The sequence below is a fragment of the Coregonus clupeaformis genome, chromosome 14 (genome assembly GCF_020615455.1).
Source record: "Coregonus clupeaformis isolate EN_2021a chromosome 14, ASM2061545v1, whole genome shotgun sequence".
In the NCBI taxonomy this organism is placed as follows: Eukaryota; Metazoa; Chordata; class Actinopteri; order Salmoniformes; family Salmonidae; genus Coregonus; species Coregonus clupeaformis.
Window position 1 is genome coordinate 6,422,785 of NC_059205.1, and position 19,995 is coordinate 6,442,779.

Sequence of the window (19,995 nt, forward strand, 5' to 3'; positions counted from 1 at the left end):
GTTGTCTAGTTGTTCATCCATCTAGTCTGTTGTCTAGTTGTTCATCCATCTAGTCTGTTTTCTGGTTGTTCTTCCATCTAGTCTGTTGTCTGGTTGTTCATCCATCTAGTCTGTCGTTCATCCATCTAGTCTGTTGTCTAATTGTTCATCCATCTAGTCTGTTTTCTAGTTGTTCATCCATCTAGTCTGTTGTCTAGTTGTTCATCCATCTAGTCTGTTATCTAGTTGTTCATCCATCTGGTTTGTTGTCTGGTTGTTGATCCATCTAGTCTGTCGTTCATCCATCTAGTCTGTTGTCTAATTGTTCATCCATCTAGTCTGTTTTCTAGTTGTTCATCCTTCTAGTCTGTTGTCTGGTTGTTCATCCATCTAGTCTGTCGTTCATCCATCTAGTCTGTTGTCTAATTGTTCATCCATCTAGTCTGTTTTTCATCCATCTAGTCTGTTGTCTAGTTGTTCATCCATCTAGTCTGTTGTCCTGTTGTTCATCCATCTAGTCTGTTGTTCATCCAACTAGTCTGTTGTCTGGTTGTTCATCCATCTAGTCTGTTGTCTGGTTGTTCATCCATCTAGTCTGTTATCTGGTTGTTCATCCATCTAGTCTGTTGTCTGGTTGTTCATCCATCTAGTCTGTTGTCTGGTTGTTCATCCATCTAGTCTGTTGTCTAGTTGTTCATCCGTCTAGTCTGTTGTCTGGTTGTTCATCCATCTAGTCTGTTGTCTAGTTGGTCATTCATCTTGTCTGTTGTCTAGTTGTTCATCCATCTAGTCTGTTGTTCATCCGTCTAGTCTGTTGTCTAGTTGTTCATACATCTAGTCTGTTGTCTAGTTGTTCATACATCTAGTCTGTTTTCTGGTTGTTCATCCATCTAGTCTGTTGTCTAGTTGTTCATCCATCTCGTCTGTTTGGTTGTTCATCCATCTAGTCTGTTGTCTAGTTGTTCATCCATCTAGTCAGTTGTCTGGTTGTTCATCCATCTAGTCTGTTGTCTGGTTGTTCATCCATCTAGTCTGTTGTCTGGTTGTTCATCCATCTAGTCTGTTGTTCATCAATCTAGTCTGTTGTCTGGTTGTTCATCCATCTAGTCTGTCGTTCATCCATCTAGTCTGTTGTCTAATTGTTCATCCATCTAGTCTGTTGTTCATCCATCTAGTCTGTTGTCTGGTTGTTCATCCATCTAGTCTGTTGTCTGGTTGTTCATCCATCTAGTCTGTTGTCTGGTTGTTCATCCATCTAGTCTGTTGTCTGGTTGTTCATCCGTCTAGTCTGTTTTTCATCCGTCTAGTCTGTTGTCTGGTTGTTCATCCATCTAGTCTGTTGTCTGGTTGTTCATCCATTACATTTTTACATTTTAGTCATTTAGCAGACGCTCTTATCCAGAGCGACTTACAGTTAGTGAATACATATATATATATATATTTTTTATACTGGCCCCCCGATGGAATCGAACCCACAACCTTGGTGTTGCAAACGCCATGCTCTATCAACTGAGCTACATCCCTGCCGGCCATTCCCTCCCCTACCCTGGACGACGCTGGATTAATTGTGCGCCGCCCATGAGTCTCCCGGTCGCGGCCGGCTGCGACAGAGCCTGGATTCGAACCAGGATCTCTAGTGGCACAGTTAGCACTGCGATGCAGTGCCTTAGACCACTGCGCTACTCAGGAGTACATCTAGTCTGTTGTCTAGTTGTTTATCCATCTAGTCTGTTGTTCATTCATCTAGTCTGTTGTCTGGTTGTTCATCCATCTAGTCTGTTGTCTGGTTGTTCATCCATCTAGTCTGTTTTCTGGTTGTTCATCCTTCTAGTCTGTTGTCTAGTTGTTCATCCATCTAGTCTGTTTTCTAGTTGTTCATCCATCTAGTCTGTTGTCTGGTTGTTCATCCATCTAGTCCGTTGTCTGGTTGTTCATCCATCTAGTCTGTTGTCTGGTTGTTCATCCATCTAGTCTGTTGTCTGGTTGTTCATCCATCTAGTCTGTTGTCTGGTTGTTCATCCATCTAGTCTGTTGTCTAGTTGTTCATCCGTCTAGTCTGTTGTCTAGTTGTTCATCCATCTAGTCTGTTGTCTGGTTGTTCATCCGTCTAGTCTGTTATCTAGTTGTTCATCCATCTAGTCTGTTGTCTGGTTGTTCATCCATCTAGTCTGTTGTCTAGTTGTTCATCCACCTAGTCTGTTGTTCATCCATCTAGTCTGTTGTCTGGTTGTTCATCCATCTAGTCTGTTGTCTAGTTGTTCATCCATCTAGTCTGTTATCTAGTTGTTCATCCATCTAGTCTTTTGTCTGGTTGTTCATCCGTCTAGTCTGTTGTCTAGTTGTTCATCCATCTAGTCTTTCGTTCATCCATCTAGTCTGTTGTCTAATTGTTCATCCATCTAGTCTGTTGTTCATCCATCTAGTCTGTTATCTAGTTGTTCATCCATCTAGTCTGTTGTCTGGTTGTTCATCCATCTAGTCTGTTGTCTAGTTGTTCATCCATCTAGTCTGTTGTTCATCCATCTAGTCTGTTGTTGGTTGTTCATCCATCTAGTCTGGTTGTTCATCCATCTAGTCTGTTGGTTGTTCATCCTCGTCTGATTCATCCATCTAGTCTGTTGTCTAGTTGTTCATCCATCTAGTCTGTTGTCTAGTTGTTCATCCATTTAGTCTGTTGTCTAGTTGTTCATCCATCTAGTCTGTTGTCAAATTCATCCATCTAGTCTGTTGTCTAGTTGTTCATCCATCTAGTCTGTTGTCTAGTTGTTCATCCATCTAGTCTGTTGTCTAGTTGTTCATCCTCTAGTCTTTGAGTTGTTCATCCATCTAGTCTGTTGTTCATCCATCTAGTCTGGTTGTTCATCCATCTAGTCTGTTGTCTGGTTGTTCATCCATCTAGTCTGTTGTCTAGTTGTTCATCCATCTAGTCTGTTGTTCATCCGTCTAGTCTGTTGTCTGGTTGTTCATCCATCTAGTCTGTTGTCTAGTCGTTCATCCATCTAGTCTGTTGTCTAGTTGTTCATCCATCTAGTCTGATGTCTGGTTGTTCATCCATCTAGTCTGTTTTCTAGTTTTTCATCCATCTAGTCTGTTGTCTAGTTGTTCATCCATCTAGGCTGTCGTTCATCCATCTAGTCTGTTGTCTAATTGTTCATCCATCTAGTCTGTTGTTCATCCATCTAGTCTGTTATCTAGTTGTTCATCCATCTAGTCTGTTGTCTGGTTGTTCATCCATCTAGTCTTTTGTCTGGTTGTTCATCCATCTAGTCTGTTGTCTAGTTGTTCATCCATCTAGTCTGTCGTTCATCTATCTAGTCTGTTGTCTAATTGTTCATCCATCTAGTCTCTTGTTCATCCATCTAGTCTGTTATCTATTTGTTCATCCATCTAGTCTGTTGTCTGGTTGTTCATCCATCTAGTCTGTTATCTAGTTGTTCATCCATCTAGTCTGTTGTCTGGTTGTTCATCGATCTAGTCTGTTGTCTAGTTGTTCATCCATCTAGTCTGTCGTTCATCCATCAAGTCTGTTGTCTAATTGTTCATCCATCTAGTCTGTTGTTCATCCATCTAGTTTGTTATCTAGTTGTTCATCGATCTAGTCTGTTGTCTGGTTGTTCATCCATCTAGTCTGTTGTCTAGTTGTTCATCCATCTAGTCTGTTGTCTAGTAGTTCATCCATCTTGTCTGTTGTCTAGTTGTTCATCCGTCTAGTCTGTTGTCTGGTTGTTCATCCGTCTAGTGTGTTGTCTAGTTGTTCATCCATCTAGTCTGTTGTCTGGTTGTTCATCCATCTAGTCTTTTGTATAGTTGTTCATCCATCTAGTCTGTTGTCTAGTTGTTCATCCATCTAGTCTTTTGTCTGGTTGTTCATCCATCTAGTCTCTTGTCTAGTTGTTCATCCATCTAGTCTGTTGTCTAGTTGTTCATCCATCTAGTCTGTTGTCTAATTGTTCATCCATCTAGTCTGTTGTTCATCCATTTAGTCTGTTGTCTGGTTGTTCATCCATCTAGTCTGTTGTCTAGTTGTTCATCCATCTAGTCTGTTGTTCATCCATCTAGTCTGTTGTCTAATTGTTCATCCATCTAGTTTTTTGTTCATCCATCTAGTCTGTTGTCTGGTTGTTCATCCATCTAGTCTGTTGTCTAGTTGTTCATCCATCTAGTCTGTTGTCTAGTTGTCCATCCATCTAGTCTGTTGTCTAGTTGTTCATCCATCTAGTCTGTTGTCTAGTTGTCCATTCATCTAGTCTCTTGTCTAGTTGTTCATCCATCTAGTCTGTTGTCTAGTTGTTCATCCACCTAGTCTGTTGTTCATCCATCTAGTCTGTTGTCTGGTTGTTCATCCATCTAGTCTGTTGTTCATCCATCTAGTCTGTTTTCTGGTTGTTCTTCCATCTAGTCTGTTGTCTGGTTGTTCATCCATCTAGTCTGTTGTCTGGTTGTTCATCCATCTAGTCTGTTGTCTAGTCGTTCATCCATCTAGTCTGATGTCTGGTTGTTCATCCATCTAGTCTGTTGTCTGGTCGTTCATCAATCTAGTCTGTTGTCTAGTCGTTCATCCATCTAGTCTGATGTCTGGTTGTTCATCCATCTAGTCTGTTGTCTAGTTGTTCATCCATCTAGTCTGTTGTTCATCCATCTAGTCTGTTGTCTGGTTGTTCATCCATCTAGTCTGTTGTCTAGTTGTTCATCCATCTAGTCTGTTGTCTAGTTGTTCATCCATCTAGTCTGTTGTTCATCCATCTAGTCTGTTGTCTAGTTGTTCATCCACCTAGTCTGTTGTTCATCCATCTAGTCTGTTGTCTGGTTGTTCATCCATCTAGTCTGTTGTCTAGTTGTTCATCCATCTAGTCTGTTATCTAGTTGTTCATCCATCTAGTCTTTTGTCTAGTTGTTCATCCATCTAGTCTTTCGTTCATCCATCTAGTCTGTTGTCTAATTGTTCATCCATCTAGTCTGTTGTTCATCCATCTAGTCTGTTATCTAGTTGTTCATCCATCTAGTCTGTTGTCTGGTTGTTCATCCATCTAGTCTGTTGTCTAGTTGTTCATCCATCGAGTCTGTTGTCTAGTTGTTCATCCATCTAGTCTGTTGTTCATCCATCTAGTCTGTTGTTCATCCATCTAGTCTGTTGTCTGGTTGTTCATCCATCTAGTCTGTTGTCTAGTTGTTCATCCATTTAGTCTGTTGTCTAGTTGTTCATCCATCTAGTCTGTCGTTCATCCATCTAGTCTGTTGTCTAGTTGTTCATCCATCTAGTCTGTTGTCTAGTTGTTCATCCATCTAGTCTGTTGTCTAGTTGTTCATCCATCTAGTCTGTTGTTCATCCATCTAGTCTGTTGTTCATCCATCTAGTCTGTTGTCTGGTTGTTCATCCATCTAGTCTGTTGTCTAGTTGTTCATCCATCTAGTCTGTTGTCTGGTTGTTCCTCCGTCTAGTCTGTTGTCTAGTTGTTCATCCATTTAGTCTGTTGTTCATCCATCTAGTCTGTTGTCTAGTTGTTCATCCATCTAGTCTGTTGTCTGGTTGTTCATCCATCTAGTCTGTTGTCTAGTTGTTCATCCATCTAGTCTGTTGTTCATCCGTCTAGTCTGTTGTCTGGTTGTTCATCCATCTAGTCTGTTGTCTAGTGTTCATTAGTCTGTGTCTGGTTGTTCATATTAGTTCATCCATCTAGTCTGTTGTCTAGTTGTTCATCCATCTAGTCTGGTCATAGTCTGTGGAATAGGTTGTTCATCCATCTAGTCTGTTGTCTAGTTGTTATATCTAGTCGTGGTTGTTCATCCATCTAGTCTGTTGTCTAGTTGTTCATCCATCTAGTCTGTCGTTCATCCATCAAGTCTGTTGTCTAATTGTTCATCCATCTAGTCTCTTGTTCATCCATCTAGTCTGTTATCTATTTGTTCATCCATCTAGTCTGTTGTCTGGTTGTTCATCCATCTAGTCTGTTATCTAGTTGTTCATCCATCTAGTCTGTTGTCTGGTTGTTCATCGATCTAGTCTGTTGTCTAGTTGTTCATCCATCTAGTCTGTCGTTCATCCATCAAGTCTGTTGTCTAATTGTTCATCCATCTAGTCTGTTGTTCATCCATCTAGTTTGTTATCTAGTTGTTCATCGATCTAGTCTGTTGTCTGGTTGTTCATCCATCTAGTCTGTTGTCTAGTTGTTCATCCATCTAGTCTGTTGTCTAGTAGTTCATCCATCTTGTCTGTTGTCTAGTTGTTCATCCGTCTAGTCTGTTGTCTGGTTGTTCATCCGTCTAGTGTGTTGTCTAGTTGTTCATCCATCTAGTCTGTTGTCTGGTTGTTCATCCATCTAGTCTTTTGTATAGTTGTTCATCCATCTAGTCTGTTGTCTAGTTGTTCATCCATCTAGTCTTTTGTCTGGTTGTTCATCCATCTAGTCTGTTGTCTAGTTGTTCATCCATCTAGTCTGTTGTCTAGTTGTTCATCCATCTAGTCTGTTGTCTAATTGTTCATCCATCTAGTCTGTTGTTCATCCATTTAGTCTGTTGTCTGGTTGTTCATCCATCTAGTCTGTTGTCTGGTTGTTCATCCATGTAGTGTCTAGTTGTTCATCCATCTAGTCTGTTGTCTAATTGTTCATCCATCTAGTCTGTTGTAGTTGTTCATCCATCTAGTCTGTTGTCTAGTTGTTCATCCATCTAGTCTGTTGTCTAGTTATATTGTTTTGTTCATCCATCTAGTCTGTTGTCTGGTTGTTCATCCATCTAGTCTGTTGTCTAGTTGTTCATCCATCTAGTCTGTTGTCTAGTTGTCCATTCATCTAGTCTCTTGTCTAGTTGTTCATCCATCTAGTCTGTTGTCTAGTTGTTCATCCATCTAGTCTGTTGTTCATCCATCTAGTCTGTTGTCTAGTTGTTCATCCATCTAGTCTGTTGTTCATCCATCTAGTCTGTTTTCTGGTTGTTCTTCCATCTAGTCTGTTGTCTGGTTGTTCATCCATCTAGTCTGTTGTCTGGTTGTTCATCCATCTAGTCTGTTGTCTAGTCGTTTCATCCATCTAGTCTGATGTCTAGTTGTTCATCCATCTAGTCTGTTGTCTAGTTGTTCATCCATCTAGTCTGTTGTCTAGTTGTTCATCCATCTAGTCTGTTGTTCATCCATCTAGTCTGTTGTCTAGTTGTTCATACATCTAGTCTGTTGTTCATCCATCTAGTCTGTTTTCTGGTTGTTCTTCCATCTAGTCTGTTGTCTGGTTGTTCATCCATCTAGTCTGTTGTCTGGTTGTTCATCCATCTAGTCTGTTGTTCATCAATCTAGTCTGTTTTCTGGTTGTTCTTCCATCTAGTCTGTTGTCTGGTTGTTCATCCATCTAGTCTGTTGTCTGGTTGTTCATCCATCTAGTCTGTTGTCTAGTCGTTCATCCATCTAGTCTGATGTCTGGTTGTTCATCCATCTAGTCTGTTGTCTAGTTGTTCATCCATGTAGTCTGTTGTCTAATTGTTCATCCATCTAGTCTGTTGTCTAGTTCTTCATCCATTTAGTCTGTTGTCTAGTTGTTCATCCATCTAGTCTGTTGTCTAATTGTTCATCCATCTAGTCTGTTGTCTAGTTGTTCATCCATCTAGTCTGTTGTTCATCCATCTAGTCTGTTGTCTAGTTGTTCATCCATCTAGTCTGTTGTTCATCCATCTAGTCTGTTGTCTAGTTGTTCATACATCTTGTCTGTTGTTCATCCATCTAGTCTGTTGTCTGGTTGTTCATCCATCTAGTCTGTTGTTCATCCATCTAGTCTGTTTTCTGGTTGTTCATCCATCTAGTCTGTTGTCTGGTTGTTCATCCATCTAGTCTGTTGTTCATCCATCTAGTCTGTTTTCTGGTTGTTCATCCATCTAGTCTGTTGTCTAGTTGTTCATCCATCTAGTCTGTTGTCTAGTTGTTCATCCATCTAGTCTGTTGTTCATCCATCTAGTCTGTTGTCTAGTTGTTCATCCATCTAGTCTGTTGTTCATCCATCTAGTCTGTTGTCTAGTTGTTCATACATCTAATCTGTTGTTCATCCATCTAGTCTGTTGTCTGGTTGTTCATACATCTAGTCTGTTGTCTGGTTGTTCATCCATCTAGTCTGTTGTTCATCCATCTAGTGTGTTGTTCATCCATCTAGTCTGTTGTCTGGTTGTTCATCCATCTAGTCTGTTGTCTGTTTGTTCATCCATCTAGTCCGTTGTCTGGTTGTTCATCCATCTAGTCTGTTGTCTGGTTGTTCATCCATCTAGTCTGTTGTCTAGTTGGTCATCCATATAGTCTGTTGTCTGGTTGTTCATCCATCTAGTCTGTTGTCTGGTTGTTCATCCATCTAGTCTGTTGTCTGGTTGTTCATCCATCTAGTCTGTTGTCTGGTTGTTCATCCATCTAGTCTGATGTCTGGTTGTTCATCCATCTAGTCTGTTGTCTAGTTGTTCATCCATCTAGTCTGTTGTCTAGTTGTTCATCCATCTAGTCTGTTGTCTAGTTGTTCATCCATCTTGTCTGTTGTTCATCCGTCTAGTCTGTTGTCTATTTGTTCATCCATCTAGTCTGTTGTTCATCCATCTAGTCTGTTGTCTGGTTGTTCATCCATCTAGTCTGTTGTCTGGTTGTTCATCCATTTAGTCTGTTGTTCATCCATCTAGTCTGTTTTCTGGTTGTTCATCCATCTAGTCTGTTGTCTAGTTGTTCATTCATCTAGTCTGTTGTCTAGTTGTTCATCCATCTAGTCTGTTGTCTAGTTGTTCATCCATCTAGTCTGTTGTTCATCCATCTAGTCTGTTGTCTAGTTGTTCATCCATCTAGTCTGTTGTTCACCATCTAGTCTGTTGTCTAGTTGTTCATCCATCTAGTCTGTTGTTCATCCATCTAGTCTGTTGTCTAGTTGTTCATCCATCTAGTCTGTTGTTCATCCATATAGTCTGTTGTCTAGTTGTTCATCCATCTAGTCTGTTGTCTGGTTGTTCATCCATGTAGTCTGTTGTCTAGTTGTTCATCCATCTAGTCTGTTGTCTAATTGTTCATCCATCTAGTCTGTTGTCTAGTTTTTCATCCATCTAGTCTGTTGTCTAATTGTTCATCCATCTAGTCTGTTTTTCATCCATCTAGTCTGTTGTCTGGTTGTTCATCCATCTAGTCTGTCGTTCATCCATCTAGTCTGTTGTCTAGTTTTTCATCCATCTAGTCTGTTGTCTGGTTGTTCATCCAATCTTCAATAACTTAGTTGATCTGCGTAGTTTCTTTTATATAGTCACTCTCTGTGAGGTTTGTACAGTATACTGTCTTTGTGAGGTTTCTATATTATACTGTCTTTGTGAAGTTTCTATAGTATACTGTTTAAGCTTAGGAGATCATCTCCTTACCTGCGCATATCTCTTAGACTTTCACTCGTCTGTTTAATTTACTCCACAGCTCCGAGACATGGCGTGTCAGACCAACGGTTTCACCACTCGGGGTACCCAGACCACTCTGACCATCAGTGTGGGACTACAGACAGACATCCTCCGCACCCTCACCAGCTCCCCCCACCGCTGCCTCACTCCTAAAGGAGGCAGCTCCACACCCATCTCCTCCCCCTCCCGAACCATCCGCAAGATGCAGTACTCTCCCGTAGTCCAGTCCAAGTTTGAGCGTCCATGTTGTTCTCCTAAGTACGGCTCCCCTAAACTCCAGAGGAAGCTGTCAACGTCATCGAAGGTTGACCTCCCAGGTGGGGCCTCCAGCTCCACGGCCGGCATCAGGGCCCCTACCCCCACCACCCCCCAGAAGGGTGCCTCTGAGTCGGCCTGGGCTCGCTCCACCACCACCAGGGACTCTCCGGTTCACACCACCATCAACGACGGCCTGTCTTGTCTCTTCAACATCATAGACCACAGCCCCGTGGCCTACGAACCCCCGCAGTGCAAATTCTCCAAGTCCCCCAGCCGCTCCCGCCCCACCCCCCTTGACCCCTCACCTCCTGGTGGTCCCAGTCTACCCCCTTCAGAACCCAAAGACCTGAGATCCCTTGGAGCTGTCCAGGAGTTTCTGAGGAATGTCCGTGGGCGTTCTCCTAGCCCGGTGCAGCTGATAGTAGAGGCTCAGGGAGGGCCGGGGGGAACAGGAGGGGAGAGGACACCAGAGGTGCTCAGTATACGCCAGGACCTGTCTGCCCCGCCTGGATACACCCTGGCAGAGAACACAGCCCGCCTGCTGAACAAGAAGTTGTTGGAGCAGAGCTTCAGGGAGGAGAAGCGGCTGGGGTCCGGAGGGACTGGAGGGTCGTCAGCCCAGGGCCAGGGAGGCTACACGGGAGACGGGCATCAGGCAGAGGGAGACAGCAACCAGCCTGGGTGTTTGGAGGTAAATACTAACACCTACTGGATTTACTGCTTAGTGTATATTAGGATCGCTTTGAGGTCACCTGTTGGTCACCTGTTGGTCACCTGTTGGTCACCTGTTGGTCACCTGTTGGTCACCTGTTGGGTGTGTTCTTTCCTAGAGTCCCAGAAAAACGCAATTAAAAACCAAAATAAACACTAACTAGGATAAGAAAAGAACATTAAAATGTTTTCTTATTTACATTTTTATAACTCAATGCTGGTGTTTTTTTCTTGAAATACTAACACTCTACTAACTGGATTTGTTTGTTGTTTATATTTGTTGTTTGTTTATTAGCCCCCCCATTGGGCTAAAGACCCAGACAACCAAAACTAAAACCAAAAACAAACTCAATTTAGGAAATAATCATAATAAAATAAAATACATTATAACTCCGTGCTGGTGTTTTCTTCTCAGATCAAAAAGCATTGACTGACACAATGGTAATGTTATGGTAATGTTTATTATTTACAGTATTTTACTGTATTCTATTGTATTCTACAGTATTCTACTGTATTTTGCCATAGTTCAGTATATATAATTGTGCTTCTTTGTTTCTTCTCTATACTGGAATGTTCTGACTCCTTTTGACTCCTATCACTCTGCTTCAGCCACCCACCACCCATTCAGTATCACTCTGCTTCAGCCACCCACCACCCATTCAGTATCACTCTGCTTCAGCCACCCACCACCCATTCAGGATCACTCTGCTTCAGCCACCCACCACCCATTCAGTATCACTCTGCTTCAGCCACCACCCACCACCCATTCAGTATCACTCTGCTTCAGCCACCCACCACCCATTCAGTATCACTCTGCTTCAGCCACCACTCACCACCCATTCAGTATCACTCTGCTTCAGCCTCCACTCACCACCCATTTAGTATCACTCTGCTTCAGCCACTCACCACCCATTCAGTATCACTCTGCTTCAGCCACTCACCACCCATTCAGTATCACTCTGCTTCAGCCACTCACCACCCATTTAGTATCACTCTGCTTCAGCCTCCACTCACCACCCATTCAGTATCACTCTGCTTCAGCCTCCACTCACCACCCATTCAGTATCACTCTGCTTCAGCCTTCACTCACCACCCATTCAGTATCACTCTGCTTCAGCCTCCACCCACCACCCATTCAGTATCACTCTGCTTCAGCCTCCACTCACCACCCATTCAGTATCACTCTGCTTCAGCCTCCACTCACCACCCATTCAGTATCACTCTGCTTCAGCCTCCACTCACCACCTATTCAGTATCACTCTGCTTCAGCCTCCACTCACCACCCATTCAGTATCACTCTGCTTCAGCCTCCACTCACCACCCATTCAGTATCACTCTGCTTCAGCCACCACTCACCACCCATTCAGTATCACTCTGCTTCAGCCCACTCACCACCCATTCAGTATCACTCTGCTTTAGCCTCCACCTACCACCCATTCAGTATCACTCTGCTTCAGCCTCCACTCACCACCCATTCAGTATCACTCTGCTTCAGCCTCCACTCACCACCCATTCAGTATCACTCTGCTTCAGCCACCACTCACCACCCATTCAGTATCACTCTGCTTCAGCCTCCACTCACCACCCATTCAGTATCACTCTGCTTTCAGCCTCCACCTACCACCCATTCAGTATCACTCTGCTTCAGCCTCCACTCACCACCCATTCAGTATCACTCTGCTTCAGCCACCACTCACCATCCATTCAGTATCACTCTGCTTCAGCCTCCACTCACCACCCATTCAGTATCACTCTGCTTCAGCCTCCACTCACCACCCATTCAGTATCACTCTGCTTCAGCCACCACTCACCACCCATTCAGTATCACTCTGCTTCAGCCACCCACCACCCATTCAGTATCACTCTGCTTCAGCCACTCACCACCCATTCAGGATCACTCTGCTTCAGCCTCCACTCACCACCCATTCAGTATCACTCTGCTTCAGCCTCCACTCACCACCCATTCAGTATCACTCTTCTTCAGCCACCCACCACCCATTCAGTATCACTCTGCTTCAGCCACCCACCACCCATTCAGGATCACTCTGCTTCAGCCACCCACCACCCATTCAGTATCACTCTGCTTCAGCCACCACCCACCACCCATTCAGTATCACTCTGCTTCAGCCACTCACCACCCATTCAGTATCACTCTGCTTCAGCCTCCACCCACCACCCATTCAGTATCACTCTGCTTCAGCCTCCACTCACCACCCATTCAGTATCACTCTGCTTCAGCCACCCACCACCCATTCAGTATCACTCTGCTTCAGCCACCACTCACCACCTATTCAGTATCACTCTGCTTCAGCCTCCACTCACCACCCATTTAGTATCACTCTGCTTCAGCCACTCACCACCCATTCAGTATCACTCTGCTTCAGCCTCCACTCACCACGCATTCAGTATCACTCTGCTTCAGCCTCCACTCACCACCCATTCAGCATCACTCTGCTTCAGCCTCCACTCACCACCCATTTAGTATCACTCTGCTTCAGCCACTCACCACCCATTCAGTATCACTCTGCTTCAGCCACTCACCACCCATTCAGTATCACTCTGCTTCAGCCTCCACTCACCACCCATTCAGTATCACTCTGCTTCAGCCTCCACTCACCACCCATTCAGTATCACTCTGCTTCAGCCTCCACTCACCACCCATTCAGTATCACTCTGCTTCAGCCTCCACTCACCGCCCATTCAGTATCACTCTGCTTCAGCCTCCACTCACCACCCATTCAGTATCACTCTGCTTCAGCCTCCACTCACCACCCATTCAGTATCACTCTGCTTCAGCCTCCACCCACCACCCATTCAGTATCACTCTGCTTCAGCCTCCACTCACCACCCATTCAGTATCACTCTGCTTCAGCCTCCACTCACCACCCATTCAGTATCACTCTGCTTCAGCCTCCACCCACCACCCATTCAGTATCACTCTGCTTCAGCCTCCACTCACCACCTATTCAGCATCACTCTGCTTCAGCCTCCACTCACCACCCATTCATTATCACTCTGCTTCAGCCTCCACCCACCACCCATTCAGTATCACTCTGCTTCAGCCTCCACTCACCACCCATTCAGTATCACTCTGCTTCAGCCTCCACTCACCACCCATTCAGTATCACTCTGCTTCAGCCTCCACTCACCACCCATTCAGTATCACTCTGCTTCAGCCACCACTCACCACCCATTCAGTATCACTCTGCTTCAGCCTCCACTCACCACCCATTCAGTATCACTCTGCTTTAGCCTCCACCTACCACCCATTCAGTATCACTCTGCTTCAGCCTCCACTCACCACCCATTCAGTATCACTCTGCTTCAGCCACCACTCACCATCCATTCAGTATCACTCTGCTTCAGCCTCCACTCACCACCCATTCAGTATCACTCTGCTTCAGCCTCCACTCACCACCCATTCAGTATCACTCTGCTTCAGCCACCACTCACCACCCATTCAGTATCACTCTGCTTCAGCCACCCACCACCCATTCAGTATCACTCTGCTTCAGCCACCCACCACCCATTCAGTATCACTCTGCTTCAGCCTCCACTCACCACCCATTCAGTATCACTCTGGTTCAGCCTCCACCCACCACCCATTCAGTATCACTCTGCTTCAGCTTCCACTCACCACCCATTCAGTATCACTCTGCTTCAGCTTCCACTCACCACCCATTCAGTATCACTCTGCTTCAGCCACCCACCACCCATTCAGTATCACTCTGCTTCAGCCTCCACTCACCACCCATTCAGTATCACTCTTCTTCAGCCTCCACTCACCACCCATTCAGTATCACTCTGCTTCAGCCTCCACTCACCACCCATTCAGTATCACTCTGCTTCAGCCTCCACTCACCACCCATTCAGTATCACTCTGCTTCAGCCTCCACTCACCACCCATTCAGTATCACTCTGCTTCAGCCACCACTCACCACCCATTCAGTATCACTCTGCTTCAGCCTCCACTCACCACCCATTCAGTATCACTCTGCTTCAGCCTCCACTCACCACCCATTCAGGATCACTCTGCTTCAGCCTCCACTCACCACCCATTCAGGATCACTCTGCTTCAGCCACCACCCACCACCCATTCAGTATCACTCTGCTTCAGCTTCCACTCACCACCCATTCAGTATCACTCTGCTTCAGCCACCACTCGCCACCCATTCAGTATCACTCTGCTTCAGGACACTGGTAGTATTGCAGTGACCATAGGGAGTAGGGCTGATTACTGGTGGTTTCTGGGGGTTACTGGTGGTTACTGGGGGTTTCTGGGGGTTTCAAACCCTGGCTATCTGTCCTAAACTAACATAGCAGGTTTTCAGCGGAAAAGGAAGCTAGGTTGAATTAGCTGTATCCCTGAAAACCGGATACATCCGGTTGTTGCCAAGCAATGTGTTCAATATGTTGAAAAAACATGAATATAACGTTTGGTTGAAATTCTTTAAGTAATTGCAGTATCAGTAGACCACCAGAGGATCAAAAAGTAGGTTAAAAGCTATATACAGTGGGGAAAAAAAGTATTTAGTCAGCCACCAATTGTGCAAGTTCTCCCACTTAAAAAGATGAGAGAGGCCTGTAATTTTCATCATAGGTACACGTCAACTATGACAGACAAAATGAAGAAAAAAAATCCAGAAAATCACATTGTAGGATTTTTAATGAATTTATTTGCAAATTATGGTGGAAAATAAGTATTTGGTCAATAACAAAAGTTTTTCAATACTTTGTTATATACCCTTTGTTGGCAATGACACAGGTCAAACATTTTCTGTAAGTCATCACAAGGTTTTCACACACTGTTGCTGGTATTTTGGCCCATTCCTCCATGCAGATCTCCTCTAGAGCAGTGATGTTTTTTGGCTGTCGCTGGGCAACACGGACTTTCAACTCCCTCCAAAGATTTTCTATGGGGTTGAGATCTGGAGACTGGCTAGGCCACTCCAGGACCTTGAAATGCTTCTTACGAAGCCACTCCTTCGTTGCCCGGGCGGTGTGTTTGGGATCATTGTCATGCTGAAAGACCCAGCCACGTTTCATGTTCAATGCCCTTGCTGATGGAAGGAGGTTTTCACTAAAAATCTCACGATACATGGCCCCATTCATTCTTTCCTTTACACGGATCAGTCGTCCTGGTCCCTTTGCAGAAAAAACAGCCCCAAAGCATGATGTTTCACCCCCATGCTTCACAGTAGGTATGGTGTTCTTTGGATGCAAATCAGCATTCTTTGTCCTCCAAACACGACGAGTTGAGTTTTTACCAAAAAGTTATATTTTGGTTTCATCTGACCATATGACATTCTCCCAATCCTCTTCTGGATCATCCAAATGCACTCTAGCAAACTTCAGACGGGCCTGGACATGTACTGGCTTAAGCAGGGGACACGTCTGGCACTGCGTGAGTGCGTTACTGATGGTAGGCTTTGTTACTTTGGTCCCAGCTCTCTGCAGGTCATTCACTAGGTCCCCCGTGTGGTTCTGGGATTTTTGCTCACCGTTCTTGTGATCATTTTGACCCCACGAGGGTGAGATCTTGCGTGGAGCCCCAGATCGAGGGAGATTATCAGTGGTCTTGTATGTCTTCCATTTCCTAATAATTGCTCCCACAGTTGATTTCTTCAAACCAAGCTGCTTACCTATTGCAGATTCAATCTTCCCAGCCTAGTGCAGGTCTAGAATTTTGTTTCTGGTGTCCTTTGACAGCTCTTTGGTCTTGGCCATAGTGGAGTTTGGAGTGTGACTGTTTGAGGTTGTGGGCAGGTGTCTTTTATACTGATAACAAGTTCAAACAGGTGCCATTAATACAGGTAACGAGTGGAGGACAGAGGAGCCTCTTAAAGAAGAAGTTACAAGTCTGTGAGAGCCAGGAATCTTGCTTGTTTGTAGGTGACCAAATACTTATTTTCCACCATAATTTGCAAATAAATTCATTAAAAATCCTACAATGTAATTTTCCGGATTTTTTTTCTCAATTTGTCTGTCATAGTTGACGTGTACCTATGATGAAAATGGCAGGCCTCTCTCATCTTTTTAAGTGGGAGAACTTGCACAATTGGTGGCTGACTAAATACTTTTTTTCCCCACTGTAGCATTATGATAATACTGTATGTTAAAAGTGAATGAAAACATTACAGTGAAGCACTAAGTTATATTCCTACACTGAATGTACAAAACATTAAGAACACCTTCCTAATATTGAGTTGCACCTACTACCATACCCTATTCAAAGGCACTTACAGTGCATTCAGAACAGCGCCGGAGAAGATGGCTGCCGTTTTACAGCCCTCTAACCAATTGTACTATTATATGTGTTTTTCCGCGTTATTTGTAATTTATTTTGTACATAATGTTTCTGCCATCGTCTCTTATAACCAAAAAGAGCTTCTGGATATCAGGACAGCGACTACTCACCTCGTATTGGACGAAGACTTTTTCTTCAACGAGGCGGCCGCGAAGGATATCATACAGACACCCGACAAGGCCCAAATCCCCGTCATTCGCGTGAGGAAGAGACGGAGATATCGTGGACGTAGATCGGGGTGCCTTGTAAGGATCCGACGGCGAGCGAGTAAACTGCCTCTTCCATCAATCCTATTAGCCAACGTTCAATCATTTGAAAATAAATTGGACGACTTAAGATTACGGTTATCCTACCAACGGGACATTAAAAACTGTAATATCTAATGTTTCACCGAGTCGTGGCTGAACGACGACAATGATAACATTCAGCTAGCAGGCTATACGCTACATCGGCAGGACAGAACGGCTGACTCCGGTAAGACAAGGGGTGGCGGTCTGTGTATATTTGTAAACAACAGCTGGTGCACAAAATCAAATACTAAGGAAGTCTCGAGGTTTTGCTCGCCTGAGGTAGAGTATCTTATGATAAGCTGTAGACCACACTATTTACCAAGAGAGTTTTCATCTATATTTTTCATAGCTGTCTATTTACCACCACAAACCAATGCTGGCATTAAGATTGCACTGACTGAGTTGTACAAGGCCATTAATCAACAGGAAAACGCTCATCCAGATGCAGCGCTCCTAGTGGCCGGGGACTTTAATGCAGGGAAACTTAAATCCGTTCTACCTAATTTCTAACAGCATGTTAAATGTGCAACCAGAGGAAAAAAAACTCTAGACCACCTTTACTCCACACACAGAGACGCATACAAAGCTCTCCCTCACCCTCCATTTGGCAAATCTGACCATAACTCTATCCTCCTGATTCCTGCTTATAAGCAAAAACTAAAGCAGGAAGCACCAGTGACTTCGGTTAATAAAAAAGTGGTCAGATGACGCAGATGCTAAGCTACAGGACTGTTTTGCTAGCACAGACTGGAACATGTTCCGGGATTCTTCAGACAGCATTGAGGAGTACACCACATCAGTCACTGGCTTCATCAATAAGTGCATCGATGATGTTGTCCCCACAGTGACCGTACGTACATACCCCAACCAGAAGCCATGGATTACAGGAAACATCCGCACTGAGCTAAAGGGTAGAGCTGCCGCTTTCAAGGAACGGGACTCTAACCCGGACGCTTATAAGAAATCCCGCTATGACCTCCGACGAACCATCAAACAGGCAAAGAGTCAATACAGGACTAAGATTGAATCGTACTACACTGGCTCTGACGCTCGTCGGATGTGGCAGGGCTTGAAAACTATTACAGACTACAAAGGGAAGCACAGCCGCGAGCTGCCCAGTGACACAAGCCTACCAGACAGGCTAAACCACTTCTATGCTCGCTTCGAGGCAAGCAACACTGAAGCATGCATGAGAGCACCAGCTGTTCCGGATGACTATGTGATCACGCTCTCCGTAGCCGATGTGAGTAAGACTTTTAAGCAGGTCAACATTCACAAGGCCGCAGGGCCAGACGGATTACCAGGACGTGTACTCCGAGCATGTGCTGACCAACTGGCAAGTGTCTTCACTGACATTTTCAACATGTCCCTGACTGAGTCTGTAATACCAACATGTTTCAAGCAGACCACCATAGTCCCCGTGCCCAAGGACTCTAAGATAACCTGCCTAAATGACTACCGACCCGTAGCACTGACGTCTGTAGCCATGAAGTGCTTTGAAAGGCTGGTCATGGCTCACATCAACAGCATTATCCCAGAAACCCTAGACCCACTCCAATTTGCATACCGCCCCAACAGATCCACAGATGATGCAATCTCTATTGCACTCCACACTGCCCTTTCCCACCTGGACAAGAGGAACACCTACGTGAGAATGCTATTCATTGACTACAGCTCAGCATTCAACACCATAGTGCCCTCTAAGCTCATCACTAAGCTAAGGATCCTGGGACTAAACACCTCCCTCTGCAACTGGATCCTGGACTTCCTGACGGGCCGCCCCCAGGTGGTAAGGGTAGGTAACAACACATCTGCCACACTGATCCTCAACACGGGGGCCCCTCAGGGGTGCGTGCTCAGTCCCCCTCCTGTACTCTCTGTTCACCCATGACTGCATGGCCAGGCACGACTCCAACACCATCATTAAGTTTGCCGACGACACAACAGTGGTAGGCCTGATCACCGACAACGATGAGACAGCCTATAGGGAGGAGGTCAGAGATCTGGCCGTGTGGTGCCAGGACAACAACCTCTCCCTCAACGAGACCAAGACAAAGGAGATGATTGTGGACTACAGGAAAAAAAAGAGGACTGAGCACGCCCCCATTCTCATCGACGGGGCTGTAGTGGAACAGGTTGAGAGCTTCAAGTTCCTTGGTGTCCACATTACCAACGAACTATCATGGTCCAAACACACCAAGACAGTCGTGAAGAGGGCACAACAAAGCCTATTCCCCCTCAGGAGACTAAAAAGATTTGGCATGGGTCCTCAGATCCTCAAAAAATTCTACAGCTGCACCATCGAGAGCATCCTGACTGGTTGCATCACCGCCTGGTATGGCAACTGCTTGGCCTCCGACCGCAAGGCACTACAGAGGGTAGTGCGTACGGCCCAGTACATCACTGGGGCAAAGCTTCCTGCCATCCAGGACCTCTATACCAGGCGGTGTCAGAGGAAGGCCCTCAAAATTGTCAAAGACTCCAGCCACCCTAGTCATAGACTGTTCTCTCTGCTACCGCACGGCAAGCGGTATTGGAGTGCCAAGTCTAGGTCCAAAATACTTCTCAACAGCTTCTACCCCCAAGCCATAAGACTCCTGAACAGCTAATCATGGCTACCCGGACTATTTGCACTGCCCCCCCACCCCATCCTTTTTACGCTGCTGCTACTCTGTTAAGTATTTATGCACAGTCACTTTAACTCTACCCACATGTACATATTACCTCAACTACCTCAACTAGCCGGTGCCCCGCACATTGACTCTGCAACGGTACCCCCTGTATATATAGCCTCCCTACTGTCACTTTATTTTACTTCTGCTCTTTTTTTTCTCAACACTTTTTTTTGTTGTTGTTTTATTTTTACTTTTTTTGTTTAAAATAAATGCACTGTTGGTTAAGGGCTGTAAGTAAGCATTTCACTGTAATGTCTGCACCTGTTGTATTCGGCGCATGTGACCAATAAAATTTGATTTGATTTGATTTGATTCAGGAAAGTATTCAGACCCCTTGACTTTTTCCACATTTTGTTATGTAACAGCCTTATTCTAAAATTGATTAAATTGT

General features: G+C 44.7%; 1 protein-coding gene across 1 annotated transcript in view; it reads left to right on the forward strand.

Moving 5' to 3' along the window:
• Positions 1–19,995, forward strand: part of LOC121580556 (microtubule cross-linking factor 1-like) — a 148,188-nt gene that overhangs the window by 121,201 nt on the left and 6,992 nt on the right. The window contains exon 16 of the mRNA XM_045224658.1: positions 9,383–10,312. Coding sequence (XP_045080593.1) covers positions 9,383–10,312 — 930 coding nt within the window. The remainder of the gene's footprint in view (positions 1–9,382; positions 10,313–19,995) is intronic.